At 37.1% G+C, this 19,513-nt stretch overlaps 1 protein-coding gene across 7 annotated transcripts in view; it reads right to left on the bottom strand.

Moving 5' to 3' along the window:
* LOC306888430 (rho GTPase-activating protein 42-like) overlaps positions 1-19,513 on the bottom strand; it is a 125,340-nt gene that overhangs the window by 63,490 nt on the left and 42,337 nt on the right. For all 7 annotated transcript variants that reach the window (XM_079446723.1, XM_079446725.1, XM_079446724.1 and 4 more), the window contains exon 3: positions 9,823-9,884. In XM_079446723.1, coding sequence (XP_079302849.1) covers positions 9,823-9,884 — 62 coding nt within the window. The remainder of the gene's footprint in view (positions 1-9,822; positions 9,885-19,513) is intronic.

The raw sequence follows: 19,513 nt of genomic DNA, 5'->3' as shown, positions 1-19,513 counted from the left end.
AAGAGTGCCTTTGAATGCAAATTGCGTCAAATTGAAGCTTAATGTGAGAGTGTAATAAGCTGTGAGTGGTTTAGGGCAGAATGTAAGCATAAACTCAAGATTACATGAATGAACACAGCTGAGGGCCTGTCTTCTTAATAGCCTTAATGTAAGACGGGATGTAAAAGTGTGCTTTGAGCCATCGAAAACACAAAACAAGCTAAGAGGAACAGTGTCAAGCAAGTGAGGAAATTACTAAACAGGGTGCAGGCTGAAGATAACCACACCTGGCTAGACTGACAAAAAGAGAACCGAATTTCACTGCTTTCACAACATTATCGGCTCTGAGGACAGATTTGTTCTGGAACAGCTTCAAGAGGATTTCCCTAAAGGATATGATCACCTTTAAAAAAGTACCACAACATCAGGCCCCTGGCCTCTGAATGCCATCAGAACTCAGCGGCCTTGAACAATCTCCAACCATGCAGAGCACAAAACGCTTTCTCTCTCTTTCACACACACAAGCGTTCCATCTCTCTTTCTGCTGAGAAGGCTTGCTGTCTCACACCAGGGGAATTAAACCAGACTTCTCTTTAAAATGGTGGAATTTGATAAGTCTGTGCTCCGCAATAACACACTTGGGTGGCTGACGCACACACACTCATACACACACACGGATACGGATTTCTTCTGTGGCTTTGAGCCAAGCAAACCATCATGACGGTAATAAAACCTTCATGCCGGTCTAGCGCCAATAACCCAACTTCACTGTACAAACCGTTCCAAAACTTCCTTGAGTTAGTACTGGCACCAAAATATATATTTATGTTAATAAACCACTAAAACAGGAAGTGGCACTAATTTGATACACATGTATCTATGAGGCAGAGAGCGAAAGCAGCCTCTTATCGCTTGGTGTCTTTTCTATTTTGGGTTGTTGATTGACTCCAGATGTGACTAGGGGATGTGGGGGTTTGGGGGGCCGAGGATTGTGTTTCAATTTCTAGTCTGTGAAAGCACACGCTCGCAAAGCCGCTGAGGAAATGTGATCTGGAGTGGTGGGTTTGCTTCGAGTTTGTGAATTCCTTCAACCATCCATTCATTCTAGATTTCATTCATTTCATATGTCAAAAAAGAATTTGGGAGTGGTGTTACAATGCTGCAACAGTGCCAGTGGTTGCCAGGGTGTTACTATGCAATTGCCAAAGTGTTCTAAACAGTTTAGAAGGTTGATATGGGGTTGCTATGATGTTTTGGTGGGATGTGAGTGCATGCTTTTTTTGTTTGATAGGGTTTTCTAGCTGGACAGTTGCAAGGGCATTGCTTTGTAGTTTCTAGGGTGTTCTGGGTTGTGGCTAGGCTGTTTTGGATGGTTACTAAAGACTCATGATATAGTCACTGCAAAGTTCCTTTTTGTTAGTTTCGGCACTCCAGTGTACTCATGTTTTTTTACTTGTGTCTGACTTCGATGGACTGAATGATGAAATGAACATCAAACGACTTCCACGTCAAAGCATGAGGAGCTCCAGAGCTCACCATAGATTATCATGCTATAGAATGTTCTGAGTAGCTGGTAAGATGTTGCTAGATGATTTCAAAGGAGTTCTGGGTGCTACCTAATGTGGTGCTATGCTTTTGCCAGAATGTTCTGGGAGGTGGTGTTATGCTTTTTCTCTGGGTGGCTGCTAAGACGTTGTAAGGAGGTTTCAAGGAAGTTTCCCAAAAGCATCTTTAGATATGGTCGCAAGTTCTGTTGACCTCCATTTCTAATGAAGGAACGTGTGACCATAGTTGCTTTTGGGAAAAGCACCCTTGGGTGGTTGTTAAGGCATTGCTAGTTTGGTCTATGTGGTTATTAAGATGTTGCTAGGTGGTTGATATGGCACTGACAGGTGGTTTCTAAGGGGTTCAGGGGCCAGTTGCATAAACATAGCCCCTATGTTAAGACTATGTCTTAAGAACTAGTTTGTCCAACTAGTGGTTAGTCAGGAGGTAATCAGTCTTACTTTTCAGATTCAAATTAGACCAATCTAGATTTTTCTAACTGAATTTAAAAAGTTACAACCAGTCTTGACTGATCTAAGCAGTTTATGTATCCAGCCACTGGGTGGTTGATTACATTTTGCTAGATGGCTGTATGCTGTTCTGGGGTGTGTTTCCCAAAAACATTGTTAGCTAACTATAGTCGTTAGTTCTATTGAACTCTATTGGTAATGACGGAACTTGTGACTATAGTTGCTTTTGGAAAATGCACCCCTGGGTGGTTGCTAAAGCACTGAAAAGTGGTTGCTAGGTCCTTCTGGGTTGTTGCTAAGGGTATTTTCTGGTCTCTAGATATAGCATGGGGCCCCTACTTAAATGTAAATGATTATTATATTTTGGACAGTCAAGATCCTGTTTAGAGATTTGCATTTTAGAGATGGTAAGATTCACCGATTTGCATCGGTGCATCTGCATAAAAGTTAATGATGTGATTAGGGCTGGGTATCGTTCAAAAATGTTCGATATCAATACCGATACCGATACCTTGAGTTCAATACCGGTTCCTGAACGATACTTTTTTCGATACCAATTTTATGAAAACAGTTTTAACAAGATTACATTATCTCAAAAAACTTTGGTTTTATTTTTTTCAGCTTGTTGACATGTATACAGACTCAAAGACTCATCTCCTGAGCCACTGCACAAAGGAACAAAATATAGCCAACACAATAAATCAGTACAAATCATTTTAATAAAGCTCAAATAGTTTTCAGTTTACACCAGTGCGTGCTCGTTTTAAAACGCATAGCTCAGACAGAATCATCATTTCTATTTATTTATTCTAGGTTTTTAAAGACTTCAAGAAATGTAAAATATTTATCCACTTTCATAAGTGTATGTTTTATTTTCTTTCACAATATGTTTTATTGTTATTAAATTCTATGTTGTAGTATGTCTAATTATTTGAATGCATAAAAACTACTTAGTTTATTCAAATTTATTCTTAAAACAGCCTTATGAAATGTTTTCTTTTTCCTCAGAAATCCTGTGTTCTGTATCTGGTTTTCAAATGAAGGCATAAAACATTAATTTCATTTTTCTTTTAAATTATTGAAAATAAAACTTTATTTATTTTGGCAAACAAAATGTTACTATTAAAATTAAAACATGGAAGAAATGTTGTGTGATCATTAATTAAAAAATACGAGTTTTAATAATTTTAATAGTAGCTAGTAGTAACATGTACACTCTGCTGAACAATATTAATATATTTCTGCCGCAGTGTCTTCCAAGTTAATCCGAACTTTTATTTTGACGGGTTTCGGGAATACCTTTACAGTTCTGTGTGTATATGATATGACGCACGTTTTACTCAAATCAAACGGTAAAATGCTCATGAAGTGACTCTCAGAGCAGTTCTAGCATTGGTAGCTACTTCATATATATCTTGAATGTATCGTATCGTTGGCTGTACATCGAGATGTGTATCGCATTGGCCTCAGTTATGGAGATGCACATTCCTATTGTATGTACGGTGCAGAGTTGAAACGGCATGCACATCAAAGAAGATGAAGCTGGTGAGCTGTTTTGAACCACTACAACAAACTCTGAACAAACTATGATTTGGTCAGATTTAGTTTGAAATGACATTACACCTCTTTGATTTCACTTGAAGTATTTTGGGCCCTCAGGGATTTTCTGGCCCCAAGTTCAATGTAAATGATGATTATACTTTGGGCAGTTATGATTATGGGTTTAGAGAGCTGTCTTCATGTATTTGTGCATGTCATAGGTGCAATCACCTTCCTCCCTTACTCATATTCCTATGTTCAAACATTTAAGTCACAAGGTGTTGCTAGAAGGAGCAATGAGAGCACTTGAAATCTCCTTTTCTTCCAGGTTGTGCTTTAAATCACAAAAGTATCCCCTAAAAAAGTGCACAGCAGCCATTGCATCCTATTACAAAGGCTGTCTTGCAGGCCAAGGTAATGAAACACTAAGCTGCAGACAACATAAAAAAAGAATGTGAATAAACTTAATAAAGTGGAAAGTTTCATTGACTTCTAGCTACATTCCATGTGGTTTCTCATTAACCACGGCTGGCCCTGGATTACAGGATGTCTGATTAAGCGGTGACCAAAGTCAATCGCCGAAAACAAAGAATGGACAGGAGCAGCGAGCCGCACAACGCAAACAAAGATAATGGCTCAGTTTCAAAACCTAGCCTGGCTGTCTACCGCCTACGTACAGCTGCCTTCAACATCAGCATCCTAAATGAAATGTAACCTCAAAAAGATTTGCAATGCTCAACGTAGGCAAATGTTTTGGCGCAAAATAAGATTATAATAGATGTTTAACCAAGAGATCTAAATAATATATATTCAATATTAAGAATACAAACTTCAAAGCTTAATATACTGTATATATAATTTATCAAAACATCCTAAAGCATAACATATCCTGCGGCACATATTTGTTTTTTTGCAGGGTCCGAAATCATTTCACATGCTTTTGTGGGACTGTATCTTTAAACCTTGATATTCATTTAACCTCATTGCTGTCTAGGATAAAGATAATAATATATATCTCATTTGAGATATTTTCTGTCCTGTGGGCTTCCTCGCAGACTTAATCTTCAGAGTTTCTACTTTGCAAAGAGTGTCTTTGCAGCAAACTATGCATGAAGACTGCTAAAAAGAGATGAGATGTTTAAGATGAAGGAGAGGAAAATTAAATCAAATCCACTGAGGCTGCTATCCTCAAAAGTGTTTTGTTCTCAATAAAATGAATGCGTCTGACTGTGTGAGACCGTGCAAATGAGTTTATTCCAGCCATGAATCCATAAGTTATGCATTTAGGAGTAAAGAAATAAAATGTATATTTTAAATGTCCCTTTTTTATGATATTCACCCTATTACTCACTGTCTGAAATGAAACCGACTTTGCTTTTCCCCGCATATATGGAGATCAGAGAGCAGGGGTCGCAGTATACGAATGAACCTCAGAGCATCATTCAAGACAGACATGCACTTGTGGAAAAACAACAACATTAGGTCACGAAAACAAACCATTAGTCATTTTATCAAACTTCCTTTATCTTCTGACTCCAAACATTAAAGCTCCCAGTTGGGATCACTTACAAACACACACACACACACTTACACTTAAATTCTGTTTCAAAACATATGAGCTTCCATACTGTCTACCAAGGCAACATCCTAACTGTTATCTAACCTGTTAAATCTAAAGTGACAGATTAGAACACTGTTTAAAAGCAAAAAGATATGATTTCTTATGCGAAGTCTATGATGCAACTCAATTGATTTCAAAGCTTGATGTTAGCATGTTGCTAAGCTAACACCACAATATTCTAGTTAGCTCTAAATAGTCAATTTTAAATTAGATTGAGCTATTATCAGAGTTTATATTGGCACTGAAAGAGAGTACAATTCTAATCTCTAAGGACATTTTTTACCCTGATGCATTCTGGGATTGCGTTTCCTTCCCCTTAACAACGACATCTCTTCTCTGGTGATGTGTGCACCGGGCGGGGCTATATGACTTCCCCTCCAGAAACTGCTCGCATGAAATCGTACCAATTAGCAAATCAGAATTCAATGATCCAATCAGTTCCCAGTTGACAAAATCAACTTTTTTTTGTTCAAAACGCAGTTTTACTCTGATGTCGCAATAGAGAAGAAAGCAGAAGTTGCACTTGCAACGTACGTTTCAGTTTTAGCAAAATCTAGTTATTTCAAATGGAATTCATTTATTTCCTCATATTCATATTTCCTCATGCAGATTTCACAACGGGTTCAAGCTGGTTATGTGGATACACTGCACTGAGTATGATCCACAGAAAGCTGCCTGGTTTGAAAGTGACTTCTGTGTGAGCTGTGCTTCCTACATCGTTATACTACTGACAGTAGGTGATGAACCTTTTTGGCTGCAAAATTCCGCCAAAATCTCATGAATGTAATGAGGTTTCTTAAGTAGCAGCATGATTTTGCTGTCTATTTTTTGGAACATGCTGAGTGCTCTTATCTACCTTATGTGGTCTTGGTAGGAAAAGGAAGAATGAGAGATGGAACAACATTTGTTTCTCATTTCAAAAGAAATCCACACAACTGAGAATTTCACATGAGGGCAAAGGTTCACCCACACAGATTTTGCATCGAGTTCAAGTTGGTCATATGAATTGATGGACCTTTTTGCCCACAAAAATTAGCTAATGTGACCACATCTGTGGAATTAAGACAAAACAAAGTATCTTCAAAAGGTACCGTTGCTATCTATCTGGTCTTGGTAGGAAGCAAGGTCAAGCATCAGTGTCCAACAATGTCCTTTGGGGGGCCTGATTGAGACTCCATAGCAAATCTGTACAATGGGTCCAGAATCTCTAGCAACGCACCACAGGTAGGAAGATATAGAATGAAAGGTGGAGCTACAGCACAGCTCGACTAATTTAAAAACGGATGGCCTGAATTTGTATTTGTCTGAAACTGAATGTTGCTACAGACTGCATGCATCCCTGATGTATTATTCTTGCCATTTAGTTAGGTAGTTTAAAGGTTTAAATGAGCAGCTGGTAACTGTGTGATAATCACACACATCATTAAAGCACCATTTAAGTGTGCTATTAAGCATTTTGGATTATTCTCACGTCTTTGAGGTTACGTTTTAAGGACATTTGTCTAAATGAGGCTGCATATTGCTGGAAGTGTTTGCTAATTTATCGTTTAATTTAACAGGAAGGACAATAACGAAGCAATGAGAAGAAAATAAGATCCAAGGGCTGGCCACACCGATGACGTCATGCAAACTACTGAACCTTTGGTGTCAAACTACAGTGTAAAGGTTCATATTCCCAGAACTGTATAACATATTACTGGAACAGTACGTGATATCCGCCGGATGTCATTGCAAGTCGTGACGAGTGACCACACACGTCAAACATGTTAACCAGACCACCTCTTCTGGATGTCACTGACACGTCTGCTCTGAAACACACACACACACACCCGCAAAAACCAGACACAATGTACGGCCAAGTCTAGCGTGCAACGTGGTTATGGTTTGTGGCTGGTTTTACCATGATCCTTGCCATGATCTACACTAAAATATTGTTGCAGAAACAATTTGCTCAAATAATTACAAAGAAATTTAATTTCTTTGTAATTATCGCTCCACTTCAATCTCTTTGCCCACCAGAGACGGGAGCCATGTCGGTAGCAATCTTTTCAAATAGCCCACAGGGTCGTCCTTTTCGGAACCGTCAGCCAATCCAACCAGACACAGATTGCTGCGCCTACTGCGATCCTGTAAATCCACAACGCGTTGCCGTGCTCGAGCAACAGGTTGTGGATTTACAGGATCGCAGTAGGTGCAGCAATCTGTGTCTGGTAGGATCTTATCGTGATCTGCGACAACTTTTTGTTCTCTCATCTCCCCAGTAACAAGATCCTGTTTAGAGCACAGCGACTGAACAACTGACCTGTGAGAAGCGAACTCGTTCCGCATCGCCGTCAACTCGGTTCTTAGAATGTTCTCAAAGTGTGTAACAGTGTTCGCCATCTTGTCCATCATATCGCTTGAGTTTGGTGACTTGGATTTCTTCTTAATCGGAGAAGCCGACGGAGACAACTCCTGCTGTTTACGACTGCATGCCATCAGGTAAAGCACCACCAATGAATAAAACTTAAAAAATCTGCAAAAAGAGGCCAAACGTACAGAGCTCTGCTCAAGTGCGACTAGGTTCATGAGCACGTCACGTGACTCCCCACGTTTGTCTTTCTGTGGCTCTAATACAGTCTGTATGCTTCATATAGAGAGCTGTAATACAGATCGCGGTTTCTCTTTCCGTTTGATCTGTTTTTTTTAAACACCGAACTTCAAACTCATTTATGCCACATAGATCATTCTTGAAGCAAACTTATGTCCATTTGGTGATTAAATTAAGTTTTAGACCGCATCTGGTGTGTGTGATACCCGTGACTTCTCCAAGACACAGCGCTGTGCTTTTGCACAGTGTGTCACTTGCATATATATATATATATATATATATATATATATATATATATATATATATATATATTAGGGCTGGGTAAAAAATATTGATTCTCCGATTTTAATCGATCTTCAGTTTAACGCAACGATATCGATTCGGGAAATCCCCGAATCGATTCTTAATGCGCGTGCTTCACGTAAGAGGATATGAATATTCACCTCTCGTCCTGAAGGTGTCACCATCTTTAGAATTGCTCCTCTAAAAAAAACAACTGTGTGCACCCTATTATTAATGTAGATGTGTATTTCAGTAATAAACTTAAGTAGGAGAGTTTCAGTTACCAGCATTTATATCAAAATATGGATCCCATGTCTGCAAAACTAACATTTTAAATGAAATATTGATAGCTAATCGAATCGAAATCGAATCTTAACCATAAAAATAAGAATCGAATCGCAGAATTGGTCACAATACCCAGCCCTAATATATATATTTTATATTTTGATTAGATAATCATGCAGTGTTTTAAAATAGCAGCAAATAAAATGTGAGAGTACACATACAATATCAGTAACCTGTGCATGTAATTTTAATATGGCCTTGTGTAGGTATTTCAAGATGGTCATCTTTAAGCATGACTGTTGAAATTAAATGGTAATACTTAACAATAAGAGTCTGTTTGTAACATTAATGAAAGCTGTAGAAGTATTGTTCCTTGCTAGAGTGTGTTCATTTCAACATTTACTCTTACTAACAGGCTTCATTTTTAAATTTTTAAGTTTCTTCTTTTAACATTAGTAAACTAAGAAATAACTTTAATAAATCAATATAGTAATTAATATTAATACTACATTTTTATTAATTTACAAAGTATGATTCAGTACTGTTACTGCTTTTTTTTTTTAAATAGTAAAGCTCTATTTAGTTTTCGTTCAGTATCCATTTTAAAAACTATCGGTTGATTAAACGGTATCGGCCAGCGTGGTCCAACCTAGCTATCAGTATCGGTAAAATCCACTATTGGTCGACCTCTATAAATGACTGTTTGATTTCCTGTACTGGTCTGTTTTTTCTTACAAAACAGCATTTTGTATTTGGTAAAGTAGCCGTGTAAAAGCAAGATAACGCACAGTTAACTGGTCATTACCACAAAATAAACCCCAACAGGGTGATTAAACATTATTTATCTGAGAGATTCATTCTCGCTCAGACTTGCTGTTTTACCAGTCAGAGTTGAAAAAGCAGGCTTTATTTGTTTACTTGCTTTCTCATTATCAGCTCAGCTAATCATGAGGATTTTATGGGGTGTTAATTTGATAACAGAAACAACAACAACAATACTTTCTTCGAACCTTTCAATAGTAGCAGGGTACCATGGTGGAGTACGTAATAATCAGATGATCATGGTATGGTATATTGATATACAGTGGCCTCAAAATCTATTTGAACACTCAAGTTACAATTGTGGAATTTTGATTGCTTTGAATACTAACAAAATATCAAGTGGCTTTTGCATACAAACACTTATTTTATTTAACTTATTATTATTCTTTCTTATTATAATTTTCTTTTTTTTACCAAATTCATGTATCATGGCCATCCAAAGTACTTACAACAATACCATGGTTGTACATTTCCTGGATAAGGCATGTTTACTAGAAACAAATTAATGGTATTGCTATGGAATACGTCCAAAACAACGCAAATCCTGGTGCTTGGTCATAGGTTTGATGCCAAGACAATGCGTGAACATGGAATTTTAATGGTACAGAACCTAATACCCAAGAAAAGCAATGATGGCGGGTAAAACAATGTTGTATTGCTATGGTATCAGAACCAAAAAAAGTACTTACCAGCCGCCTTCTCTCCTCTTCCATGGTGGTCAGCAACTGGGAAAACTCTTTGAAGGACTGAGCTGGAGAAGAAAAATAGAGTTATTAATCCATTTGCATTTGCTGGTTAAAGTTCAGGCTTATAATAATAACTTGATTCATGTGGGTCAATAGAAATGCTGTTAAGTAAATGCTGTTAGCATTGATTTATTGCCACAGCTACTTATATAAATGATTCAGCATTTAATAAGAATGCAGGATGAACAATGGACTTTAGTTTTTTAATTTAAATCAATATGGAACAGTTGAGAAAGACCTTCCTCTACTTTTGGTCACCTAAAATGTATGAAATATCTATGTTCAGTAATTTATCCACAACAGAAAGAGCACTTAAAGGCTTTTAGGTGCTGCTGATAGGCTTCAGGTGCTAAAGTTTAATGTAAAATGAAAATTCAATATATTTCAGGCTACATACTTATACATTCCTTGTCATCCAAGAAATCAACTGAAAATACCATGTGAATAATCAGTCTGGAGCAGCAGGATAATGACATCATGACAATGCATAACATAGTATAAGTTAGGGCTGCACAATGTGGGGATGAATAAATAAAAAAGATCTATAAAAGAAATAAAAGAGATCAGTGTCTCAGAACGGCTCGATGCACAGTAAATGAAATGATATATAAAATAAAAAAAATGTATGATTTAACTGTCAGAGGCTAACCCTCACGGAGCGTGATGATTTTCCCCTGGAGCAGTCTCGGGATGAAACGCTGAAAAATGCTTTTGAACAGGTCTATTCCATCGACGGACAGCCTCTCCAATCAGCACGACCCCTTTCTTATCCCTAATTTTGCTATTTTAAAAGATTGGTTGTATAGAGTGACCCAAGACATTGAAATAAAGCAAGATACAACTCAGCTGTTGGTACCTAAAAGCCGCCGGGAAATGCTTTTCCAGGAGGCTCATTATAATCCCATGGCAGGACATTTGGGACAGGCAGCAACGGTAAACCGATTCTTTTGGTCAGGCATTCACGAGAATGTGCGCAGGTGGTGCGCGGCTTGTCGTGAGTGTCAGGTTAGTGAATCCCCCGGCCTCACAAAAAGTGCCATTGTGGCCTCTTTCTCTTTTGCAGGTCCCCTTCGAGAGAATCGGTATGGACCTCGTCGGGCCATTAGAACGGTCAGCACGGGGGCATCGCTTTGCATTGGTCCTAGTGGATTATGCAACGCGATACCCAGAGGCAATGACGCTCCACAGCATTTCCTCTCGTTTGGCTCTGTTCGAAGGCGGTCGCATTTTTCTTCCCTCCCTCCCTACCCTGAACTTCCCTGCTTGCTCTCTTGTATTGTCCTGTCCTTCTTAAGAGACTCTCGCTGCACTATTTACAAAACCGAAATTATGGATCTGATCAACTGGTCTCTTAACGCAATTGACACCATCTTCTCGACTAGGAAAGCGGGATCTGGAGAACCGGAATGTCCCGCTGGGACGTTTGCTGCTGGCTACACGATGGACGCATGGGAGAGATGGCGGGTCGTGTGTCTGGCGGCTCTCTCCGTGGAGGACATTGAAGACATCTTCTTATTCGGAACAATGATAACTGGGTTTCTGCTATTTGGATTAGGCGTTGCCCTAAATTATCAGAAAATTAAGGAGACGGGACTGGCTATCCAAAACCTCTCAAGGCTGCCCATCATGATGGAGGCTGTAGGCAGAGCGGTCGCCTCTGAAACAGAGGTGATTAACCGCAATATGGATTCGATCACGGCTAAGCTCTCGGCTTTGGAAAGGAAAATTGATGGACAAGGAGATCAGAATGGACAATGAGAATAGCTGTGAAACTGGAAGACAGCTGTTCGCCCAAAGACAAAACAATCTTATCTCATTCCTGCTTCCCACAACAGAACGGCTTGGCAAGGCCGCTCTGGTATCAACTCTCCTGTGAATACTGCAGGGAGACGCTCTTTCTTCCATTCCCTCCCCCCATCAAACACCTTGTTATTGTCGGGCGCTTGTGCTCTGTCCAAGGTCGTTTCCATGGCAATTGCTATGTCGCATCACAACCTGCGAACTGAGTCGACTGGTTTGGAGTGCTGGCGAAACGGATTTCAAGGCATACGAACTCACACGAACTTACTCATACACACACTCATACACCTCCCTACCCCCCATCCCACGCCTTCGTCGCTTCATCCTGTCAGTGATAACGGGTCTGTGTGTTTGCGCTGTAATGGCTGCTGGCCGGATGGCTGTTTCGTCTGAACTAGGATTACTATGCAAGTTATGTTCCTGTGTTGACTGTGCTCTATGCTGAGGTTTTTGTCTGTTCTCACACTGCACTCTCGTTCAGGAGCGTAGTGTGAGGACAATTTTTTTCTCCTCTCTTTCCTCATGTTATGCTGTATTTCTTCTTCTTTATTGCATTTCGTTGCCTTGTACCTACATGTGCAATGACAATAAATTGAATCCAATCCAATCCAATCCAAAAAGTGTAGCGGATGCCCGAAAGAGATTCTCATGGATCAAGGCACGCCGTTTATGTCACGTACGATATGCAAGCTTTTTGAATTATTGGGCATTAAATCCGTTTGCACCAGCGTCTATCACCCACAAACTGACGGGCCTGGTGGAACAATTTAATTGCACTTTGAAAACCATGATACATAAATTATTTCGTATCTTACAACTCTTCCATGCACAGCATGGTTGCTCAGTGTTCTCCTGATGGTGGGCTCATGAACATTAACATTAGCCAATGTGAGAAAGTCCTTTAGTTGCTTAGAAGTTACCCTGGGAACTTTTGCAACCTCGCAGACTATTACACCTTCTGCTTTGGAGTGATCTTTGTTGGTCGACCACTTCTCGGGAAGGTAACCGTGGTCTTGAATTTCCTCTATTTGTACACAATCTGTCTGACTGTGGATTTGTGGAGTCCAAACTCTTTAGAGATGGTTGTGTAACCTTTTCTAGCCTGATGAGCAACATTAACTATTTTTCCGAGGTCCTCAGTAATCTCCTTTGTTCTTGATATGATTCCCTTCCACAAACACGATCAGACTTTGATAGTAGGGGTGTAAGAAAATATTGATACACACGAGTATCGCAATATTTTGTTTGGCGATACTGTATCGATTCTCCAAAACGGAATATCTATATTAAAAAAAACAAACAAATCATACAAGATTCATGGCAGTTGTTTCGTTTTGAGTTCATATCTCAACCGCGCAACCACGGTTCTGCCGCTTGCCGCATCCCGTGTCGAAGAGCCTTTGCGCGGGGCGCGGCGGGCAGTAGAGTCGCCGCGCATCTGCAACCTTCTCATAATTCGGGAGCGTTTTGTGCAGTTGGGGCGGTGCTCGCGTCGCGGTCTCGGCGATTCAACGTGGAACATAAATACAAACTGAAAAACCTGTGAAATCCAAGTTAAAAAGTTCTGAGAATGTTTAACATCTGTATTTATTTGATTGTTTTACAATTGTTTTGTTTTTATTAGGAATCCTGCAAGCACTTTATTTTTCACTGATATTAAGCAGATGTAATTTTTTGTTCGGATCAAATGTTATGACATTGTATGTCACAATTGTAAACTTAAACTGTGAATCTTTAAAATAGAGTCTATAAATATATATTTTTTATCTTTTTATAAAATACATTTTATACATACATTTAAGGGCAGTCGTGACCTAATGGAGTCGGACTTGTAACCCGAAGGTTGTGGGTTCGAGTCTCAGGTCCGGTAGGGATTGTAGGTGGGGGGAGTGAATAACCAGCGCTCTCTCCACCCTCAATACCACGACTGAGGTGAGACCCTTGAGCATGGCACCGAACCCCCAACTGCTCCCCGGGTGCCGCAGCATTGGCTGCCCACTGCTCCGGGTGTATGTTCACTACTGTGTGTACACTTGAATGGGTTAAATGCAGAGCACAAATTCCGAGTATGGGTCACCATACTTGGCCACACACTTCCCTTTCCCTTCCCCTTTAACTAAAGAATCATGCAAGCAATTGAATATTTTCCCCTTTACTCGTACTGCACAAAAAGTGGTTCAGTAATGTTGAATGTTATAGGGACTGATTATTGCAAATGCAGATCCCAGTGTGTTCTGCAGTGTGTTGGTTAAACTATTTTAATTTTTTTTGCTAAGGTTTGCATATGGTGGTGTTTTCTTAATGACAGCTTTCCTAAAAAATATATATCCTATTCCTAAAATAAGAAATATCCCTATATATCGCCTTGCTTACAGAATCGCAATGTAGCACAATATATCATATCGCAACCCCTTTATCGTGATACGTATCGTATCGCCAGATTCTTGCCAATACACAGCCCTATTTCATAGATCTCTATTCTTTGAATAAAACGGGTCACGTACTGACATTTGGTAGTCATTGCACTGACTGAAAACACCTCTGCACAGATGGACTCTAATTTCACCTTTAAATTAACTGCTAATCCAAGAGATTCACATACTTTTGCCACTCACAGATATGCAATATTGGATCATTTTCCTGAATAAATAAATGACAAAGAAAATATTTTTGTCCCATTTGTTTGATTGGGTTCTCGTTGTCTACTTTCAGGACTTGACATAATCTGTTTTGGGTCATATTTATGCAGAAATATAGAACATTCTAATGTGTACCATGCCGACCTTGACCCCTTCTTAACATATGACAAAATTAAATTTTTGAGTGAAATGTTCTTGAGTTTGAATACCAAGACCATTGCGTTTAGAGCTTCACTAAGAAATACAGATTTTTCAATATAAAACCCACCATCATCCAGCATTTGCACTACCCTCTTTCTCTTGCTGTAACACAATGGCAGCTTGTGATTGCTCAGAACGGTGTCTGCGAGCCACTGATGGTTTCATCACTTCATTTAAACAGGCTGTGGATGAGGGACAGCTGCGGTCTCTGCCTGGATGGACTTTACCTCAGTTTGAGCTTAGACACTTGGTCAAGTTCAGCTTGCAAACGCTATAAACACAATTATTACACCATCAGTCCAGATAGCCTGTCCACTCTCTTTGTGTCCATTTACGCTCCTTGGCTTTTAGCAACTATGGACAGTTGAACGCAAGACTGCCATGTCCCAGAAGACTCCAAAAACACCACTGATGCCAGACATGCACACAACACACTCACTGTTAGGGCTGGGCAATATTATTTTTCAAGCTATATTGATAATTTCTTTTGATGATTAATTAAAGAGGACCTATTATATGTAATATGCAATAAACAAACAACCAAACAAACAAAAATAGAAATGTAAAATGTAAAAACAGATGAAACAGCAATATTTACCTATATATTAAGATTTTAATACATTGAAAATGCCACACATGCTTTAGCACAACAATATAAACAAATTTAGTCAATGAAATGGACAACATGAACTGATTCACAGAAATGAACCAAACACAGCAGCTTTAAAAACAAGGAATGATCGTGAAACCCGTTTTTAGGGACCTTAATGGCAAAATAAAAAGTTCCTTAAACATGGAAATATTAACATTGATTGATTGATTAACTGGTTGATTGATGGATTTATTTATTTGATTATTAATTTATTAAAATTTTTGGGGGGTTACAAAAACTGTAAATTATTATTTCATATATTTCCCATCCCGCGTGCGTGTGTGTGTCAGTAGTTTTGGTGACAAAATTTACCCAAATGTGATCCTACATTTAAATTTTATTCATTTATTTTTAAATGTAAAAAATAAAAATATTCATACATCATTCATTTCTTATTATTTTATTATTTATTAATTTTATTTTTTTGTTACAAAAACTGTCAATTAATATTTCATATATTTCCCATCCATACTCACTATGTATGTGTTCATGTTTAAAATTTACCCCAATGTGATGCTACATTTAAAAAAAATATATATATTTTTTTGTTTTTACATTTTCTTAAATGAAAATTAAAATTGAACAACAAAAACTTTGGGGGCATTTATCAATGCCTTTTGGAATTTAGATTTTTTTTTTTTATTATTATTATATAAATAAAAAAACAAATACATAAATTACAATTGTACTCATAAAGAAACAAACAGACATCATGTATTTATTTATCAGACAGTTATTGCAAGAATGAGAAACTGCGAAAAGATAAAAAGATGAGAACATAAAACGAGAGTGAGAGATTGAGAGAGATTTGATGTGGAAGATAAGAGCAGAAGCTGTGGATAAATGTCTCTGTTGAGGTACTTAAGGCAGGATGTAGAGGCTAAAAAGGGTTAGAGCATATGTATCATTCACAGGTTAATAGAGAGAATGACAGAAGTGGTGAGTCATTCTGTGAAATGGACTTTTGGTTCAGGACTGAAGAGATCTGACGTACATACATTTGAGAAGGACTGACGAGAGAGGCAGACAAGGAATCGCCCTCTCATTTAAAAACCCCTAATGCACGATGCATAAATCAAGACCTGTCGCGCATGACTGTGCTTCAACAAAACATTGCTTTAAAACCTCAAGAAATCACTTGATAAGTATTTTTACTTGCAATATTGAAAGAGAACGCTTCGGCAAAACGGTTCTTTATTTTTATTTTTTATTTTAATTAATTATTATTATTTTTAGAACTAGGCATTAGTTACATCATAATCATGTTTTTCGTCTATTAAAACACTTGAATACATAATTTCTACAAAGATTTTTCATTTTTTTATTAAGAATCATTTTGATAAAACATGGTGAAACCTGCAAGGTCAATAATTCTCAAAAATATCATCTAATTTCACAGGTCTGATGACAATTTTTTTTTTCTTGAAAATAACAAAAATCTATATATTAAATCTATATATTTAATATATATTGAATAAATATTACATATGAAATATATATATATATATATATTTAATATACCAATAATATTTGTAAATTAACGTTTTACATTTAAAAAATACATGTAAAACATTGAAAATAATTATTCAAGTAGTAAGGAAAATGTGGTATAAATTTTTAATTAAGGGTTACACCAAATAACATTTTTATATTTAATGTATAATATTCTATTAATTCTACACATGGAATTTATATTTATTATATATAAATTATATTTGTAAAATGTAAAAAAAAATTGTTTTTACATTATAAAGAATATATTTAAAACCATTCTTAAAAATAATTATTCAAGGAAAATATGGTATTAATTTTTGCTTGAGGGTTATATGGCATTTTTAGATTCAATATATAATGTAATATTCATTCTATCTATTAAACATATGATTAATAGATAAATGATATTTGGAAATAAAAAAAAATATAAACTTTTTATCTTGAAAAAATATTTAAAATCATTCTTGTAAATAATTATTCAAGAAAAATGTTTAATTAATTTACAAAACAAAAAAGATATTTTAGTAATGGATGGTTACACCACATGACAATTTTAGACTCCTTGTATAGTTTCCTACAACGTCGTTCAACAAAATGACATCACGACAAAACAAAACAAAGTATGAGCAGCAACAGTCATCTCCCCATCACGGTTGAAGTGAAACAGTCTTGTACTTTTAGGACAATTAATATTTCTATAGCTACATCAATCTTTCTGCGAGATTGATTTCAGGATAACTGGTGTGGATTGTGAATGTCACAGCAGGAAGTCATGGAATGAAATCGATAGGAGGTCAGGTGACCCTGTCTGTACTCCCAGACAGACTGCTGATGCGAAGCAGACTGCTTGGAGCTTCAAAGTAGATTGCAGCTCAGCTACATCAAGATTCTGGTCCCACAGCACACGAGGGGTCTAGTCAAGTCACTCCGAAAGCTCACTTTCATCGATGACCAGATTGATTCCAGAAGACAATTACATTTTTCTTCAGTGAGTGTAATCTTACCCTTTTAGGGCTGGGACACTATGAGAGCACAACAGAAATACCACTTTGAAAACTTTCCATGAAGACATAGATAGATGAAAACTTTTTTCTATTGGTCAACTGATATGGCGTTTCAACGGTCGATACCAACGACAACATTAACAAATACCAATATTATATCAGGCATCAGCTATTCTTTTCCTTCTAGTTAAAGTTGTGAATTTATAAATAAAGTTTGTATTTTATTTAAATAATAATAATAAAAAGAATAGTTTATTAAAAAATTATATAACAAATAAGCTTGATCACGAGCTGGCGATTGTGTGTAATTCTGATAATCAGTCTTTATTTGTCTTGAAACTTTGAATGATATGCTTCATATTATATGAATGGACGGTACATGTTCTTTTGAGCCCAACTCATATTGTACATTTCAAACTATGTGGAAGCACTTTTTGTATTTCCTTAAGTCTGCACAATTAACTCTTATTTAAAGTTCTCCCCATAACAAATATTTTAACCTGTCTCCCTCTATATTTTGCCCATGCAAGCCCTATTTTGTTTTTATTATTGTTTATGCTTTGTTATACTCCTTGCTTTGTTAAAGTAATTAAGTAAACTAATATACAATACTAATACAGTGTGTGTGTGTGTGTGTGTGTGCGTGTATCTGTGTATAAACTAACAGACACATATATGGGCTATTTTACAGAACTGGTGCAAACTGCTGTCCCGCAACCAAAAAACATCTGTGTGTAACTTTAAGGAATGTCACTACCGAGCACCTTTTTTTCTGCAATTAAGCACACTTTTTGGGGAATTATTTCATAGCATTTTTATGTTAGTTTTTATATGTGTACAAATGTTCAGAACTGTGCTACCTAACCATGTGCTGATTAGCATCTTTGATTTAGGTTCAAAAATATCTAAAATTGTCACTACCAAAACATTCACTATTTGGTGGTGTTTCGGTAGTGACATCTTTGGGTTTTTTGGGTGTTATTCCATAATATTGACATTACCGAAAAAGTCACATCATCATTGTTTCGGTACTGACAAAAGGGAACACGTAATCCTCATATTTGGGGCGAAAAAAAATGGCAGTACAGTTATGTATTTGAGTACGTTTAAGTAGTGTTTTAGTATGCAAGTTAAAATTCTGTAATGTGATGTGGTTGCTATATATATATATATATATATATATATATATATATATATATATATATATATATATATATATATATATATATATATATATATATATATATATATATATATATATATATATATATATATATATATATTAGGGGTGCAACGGTTCACAAAATTAAAGGTTTGGGTCGATACGACACAGTGGTGTCACGGTTCGTTACGTTTTCGATACGGCGGTGGGGTAATCGGTTATGTCGCAATGTTGGAAATATTTCTGTTTTAAACCATGAAGGCGAGACAATGGATAACAGACAAGCACGCGTTTGCACACGTGCAAACTAAGCGCAAGATTTATGTCGGTGAACATGTTAATCTCAATCAATTCACTTTAAGCAGAAAGTGAAAGTAAAAATGGAATGATAGAGCTTTCAGCATCTGACGCCGCTTATTCTCTCAGAGACAAAGAGAGATGAATCTACTTCAACATATGCTGATAACGGTATAGCTTATAGCGGTTTTCATTTATTCCCTTAATATTTCTTTTGGGGTCCGTACATATTGAAAAAAAGCAACGTATTTAGTGTTAAACAGGTTGTTTTTGAAAGTCGGTGCTTGAAATAAAAAGTTTTTATTTCATTGATTTTTATTGATGACTGCAGTGTTAATATTTTAATTATAGGATAATTCATTGTAGGTAGCCTATAGCCTAATAG

This window comes from Barbus barbus, assembly GCF_936440315.1.
Source record: "Barbus barbus genome assembly, chromosome: 22".
Classification (NCBI taxonomy): domain Eukaryota; kingdom Metazoa; phylum Chordata; class Actinopteri; order Cypriniformes; family Cyprinidae; genus Barbus; species Barbus barbus.
Note: the sequence above shows the minus strand (reverse complement) of the source record. Positions and strands in the feature narration are given on the sequence as shown.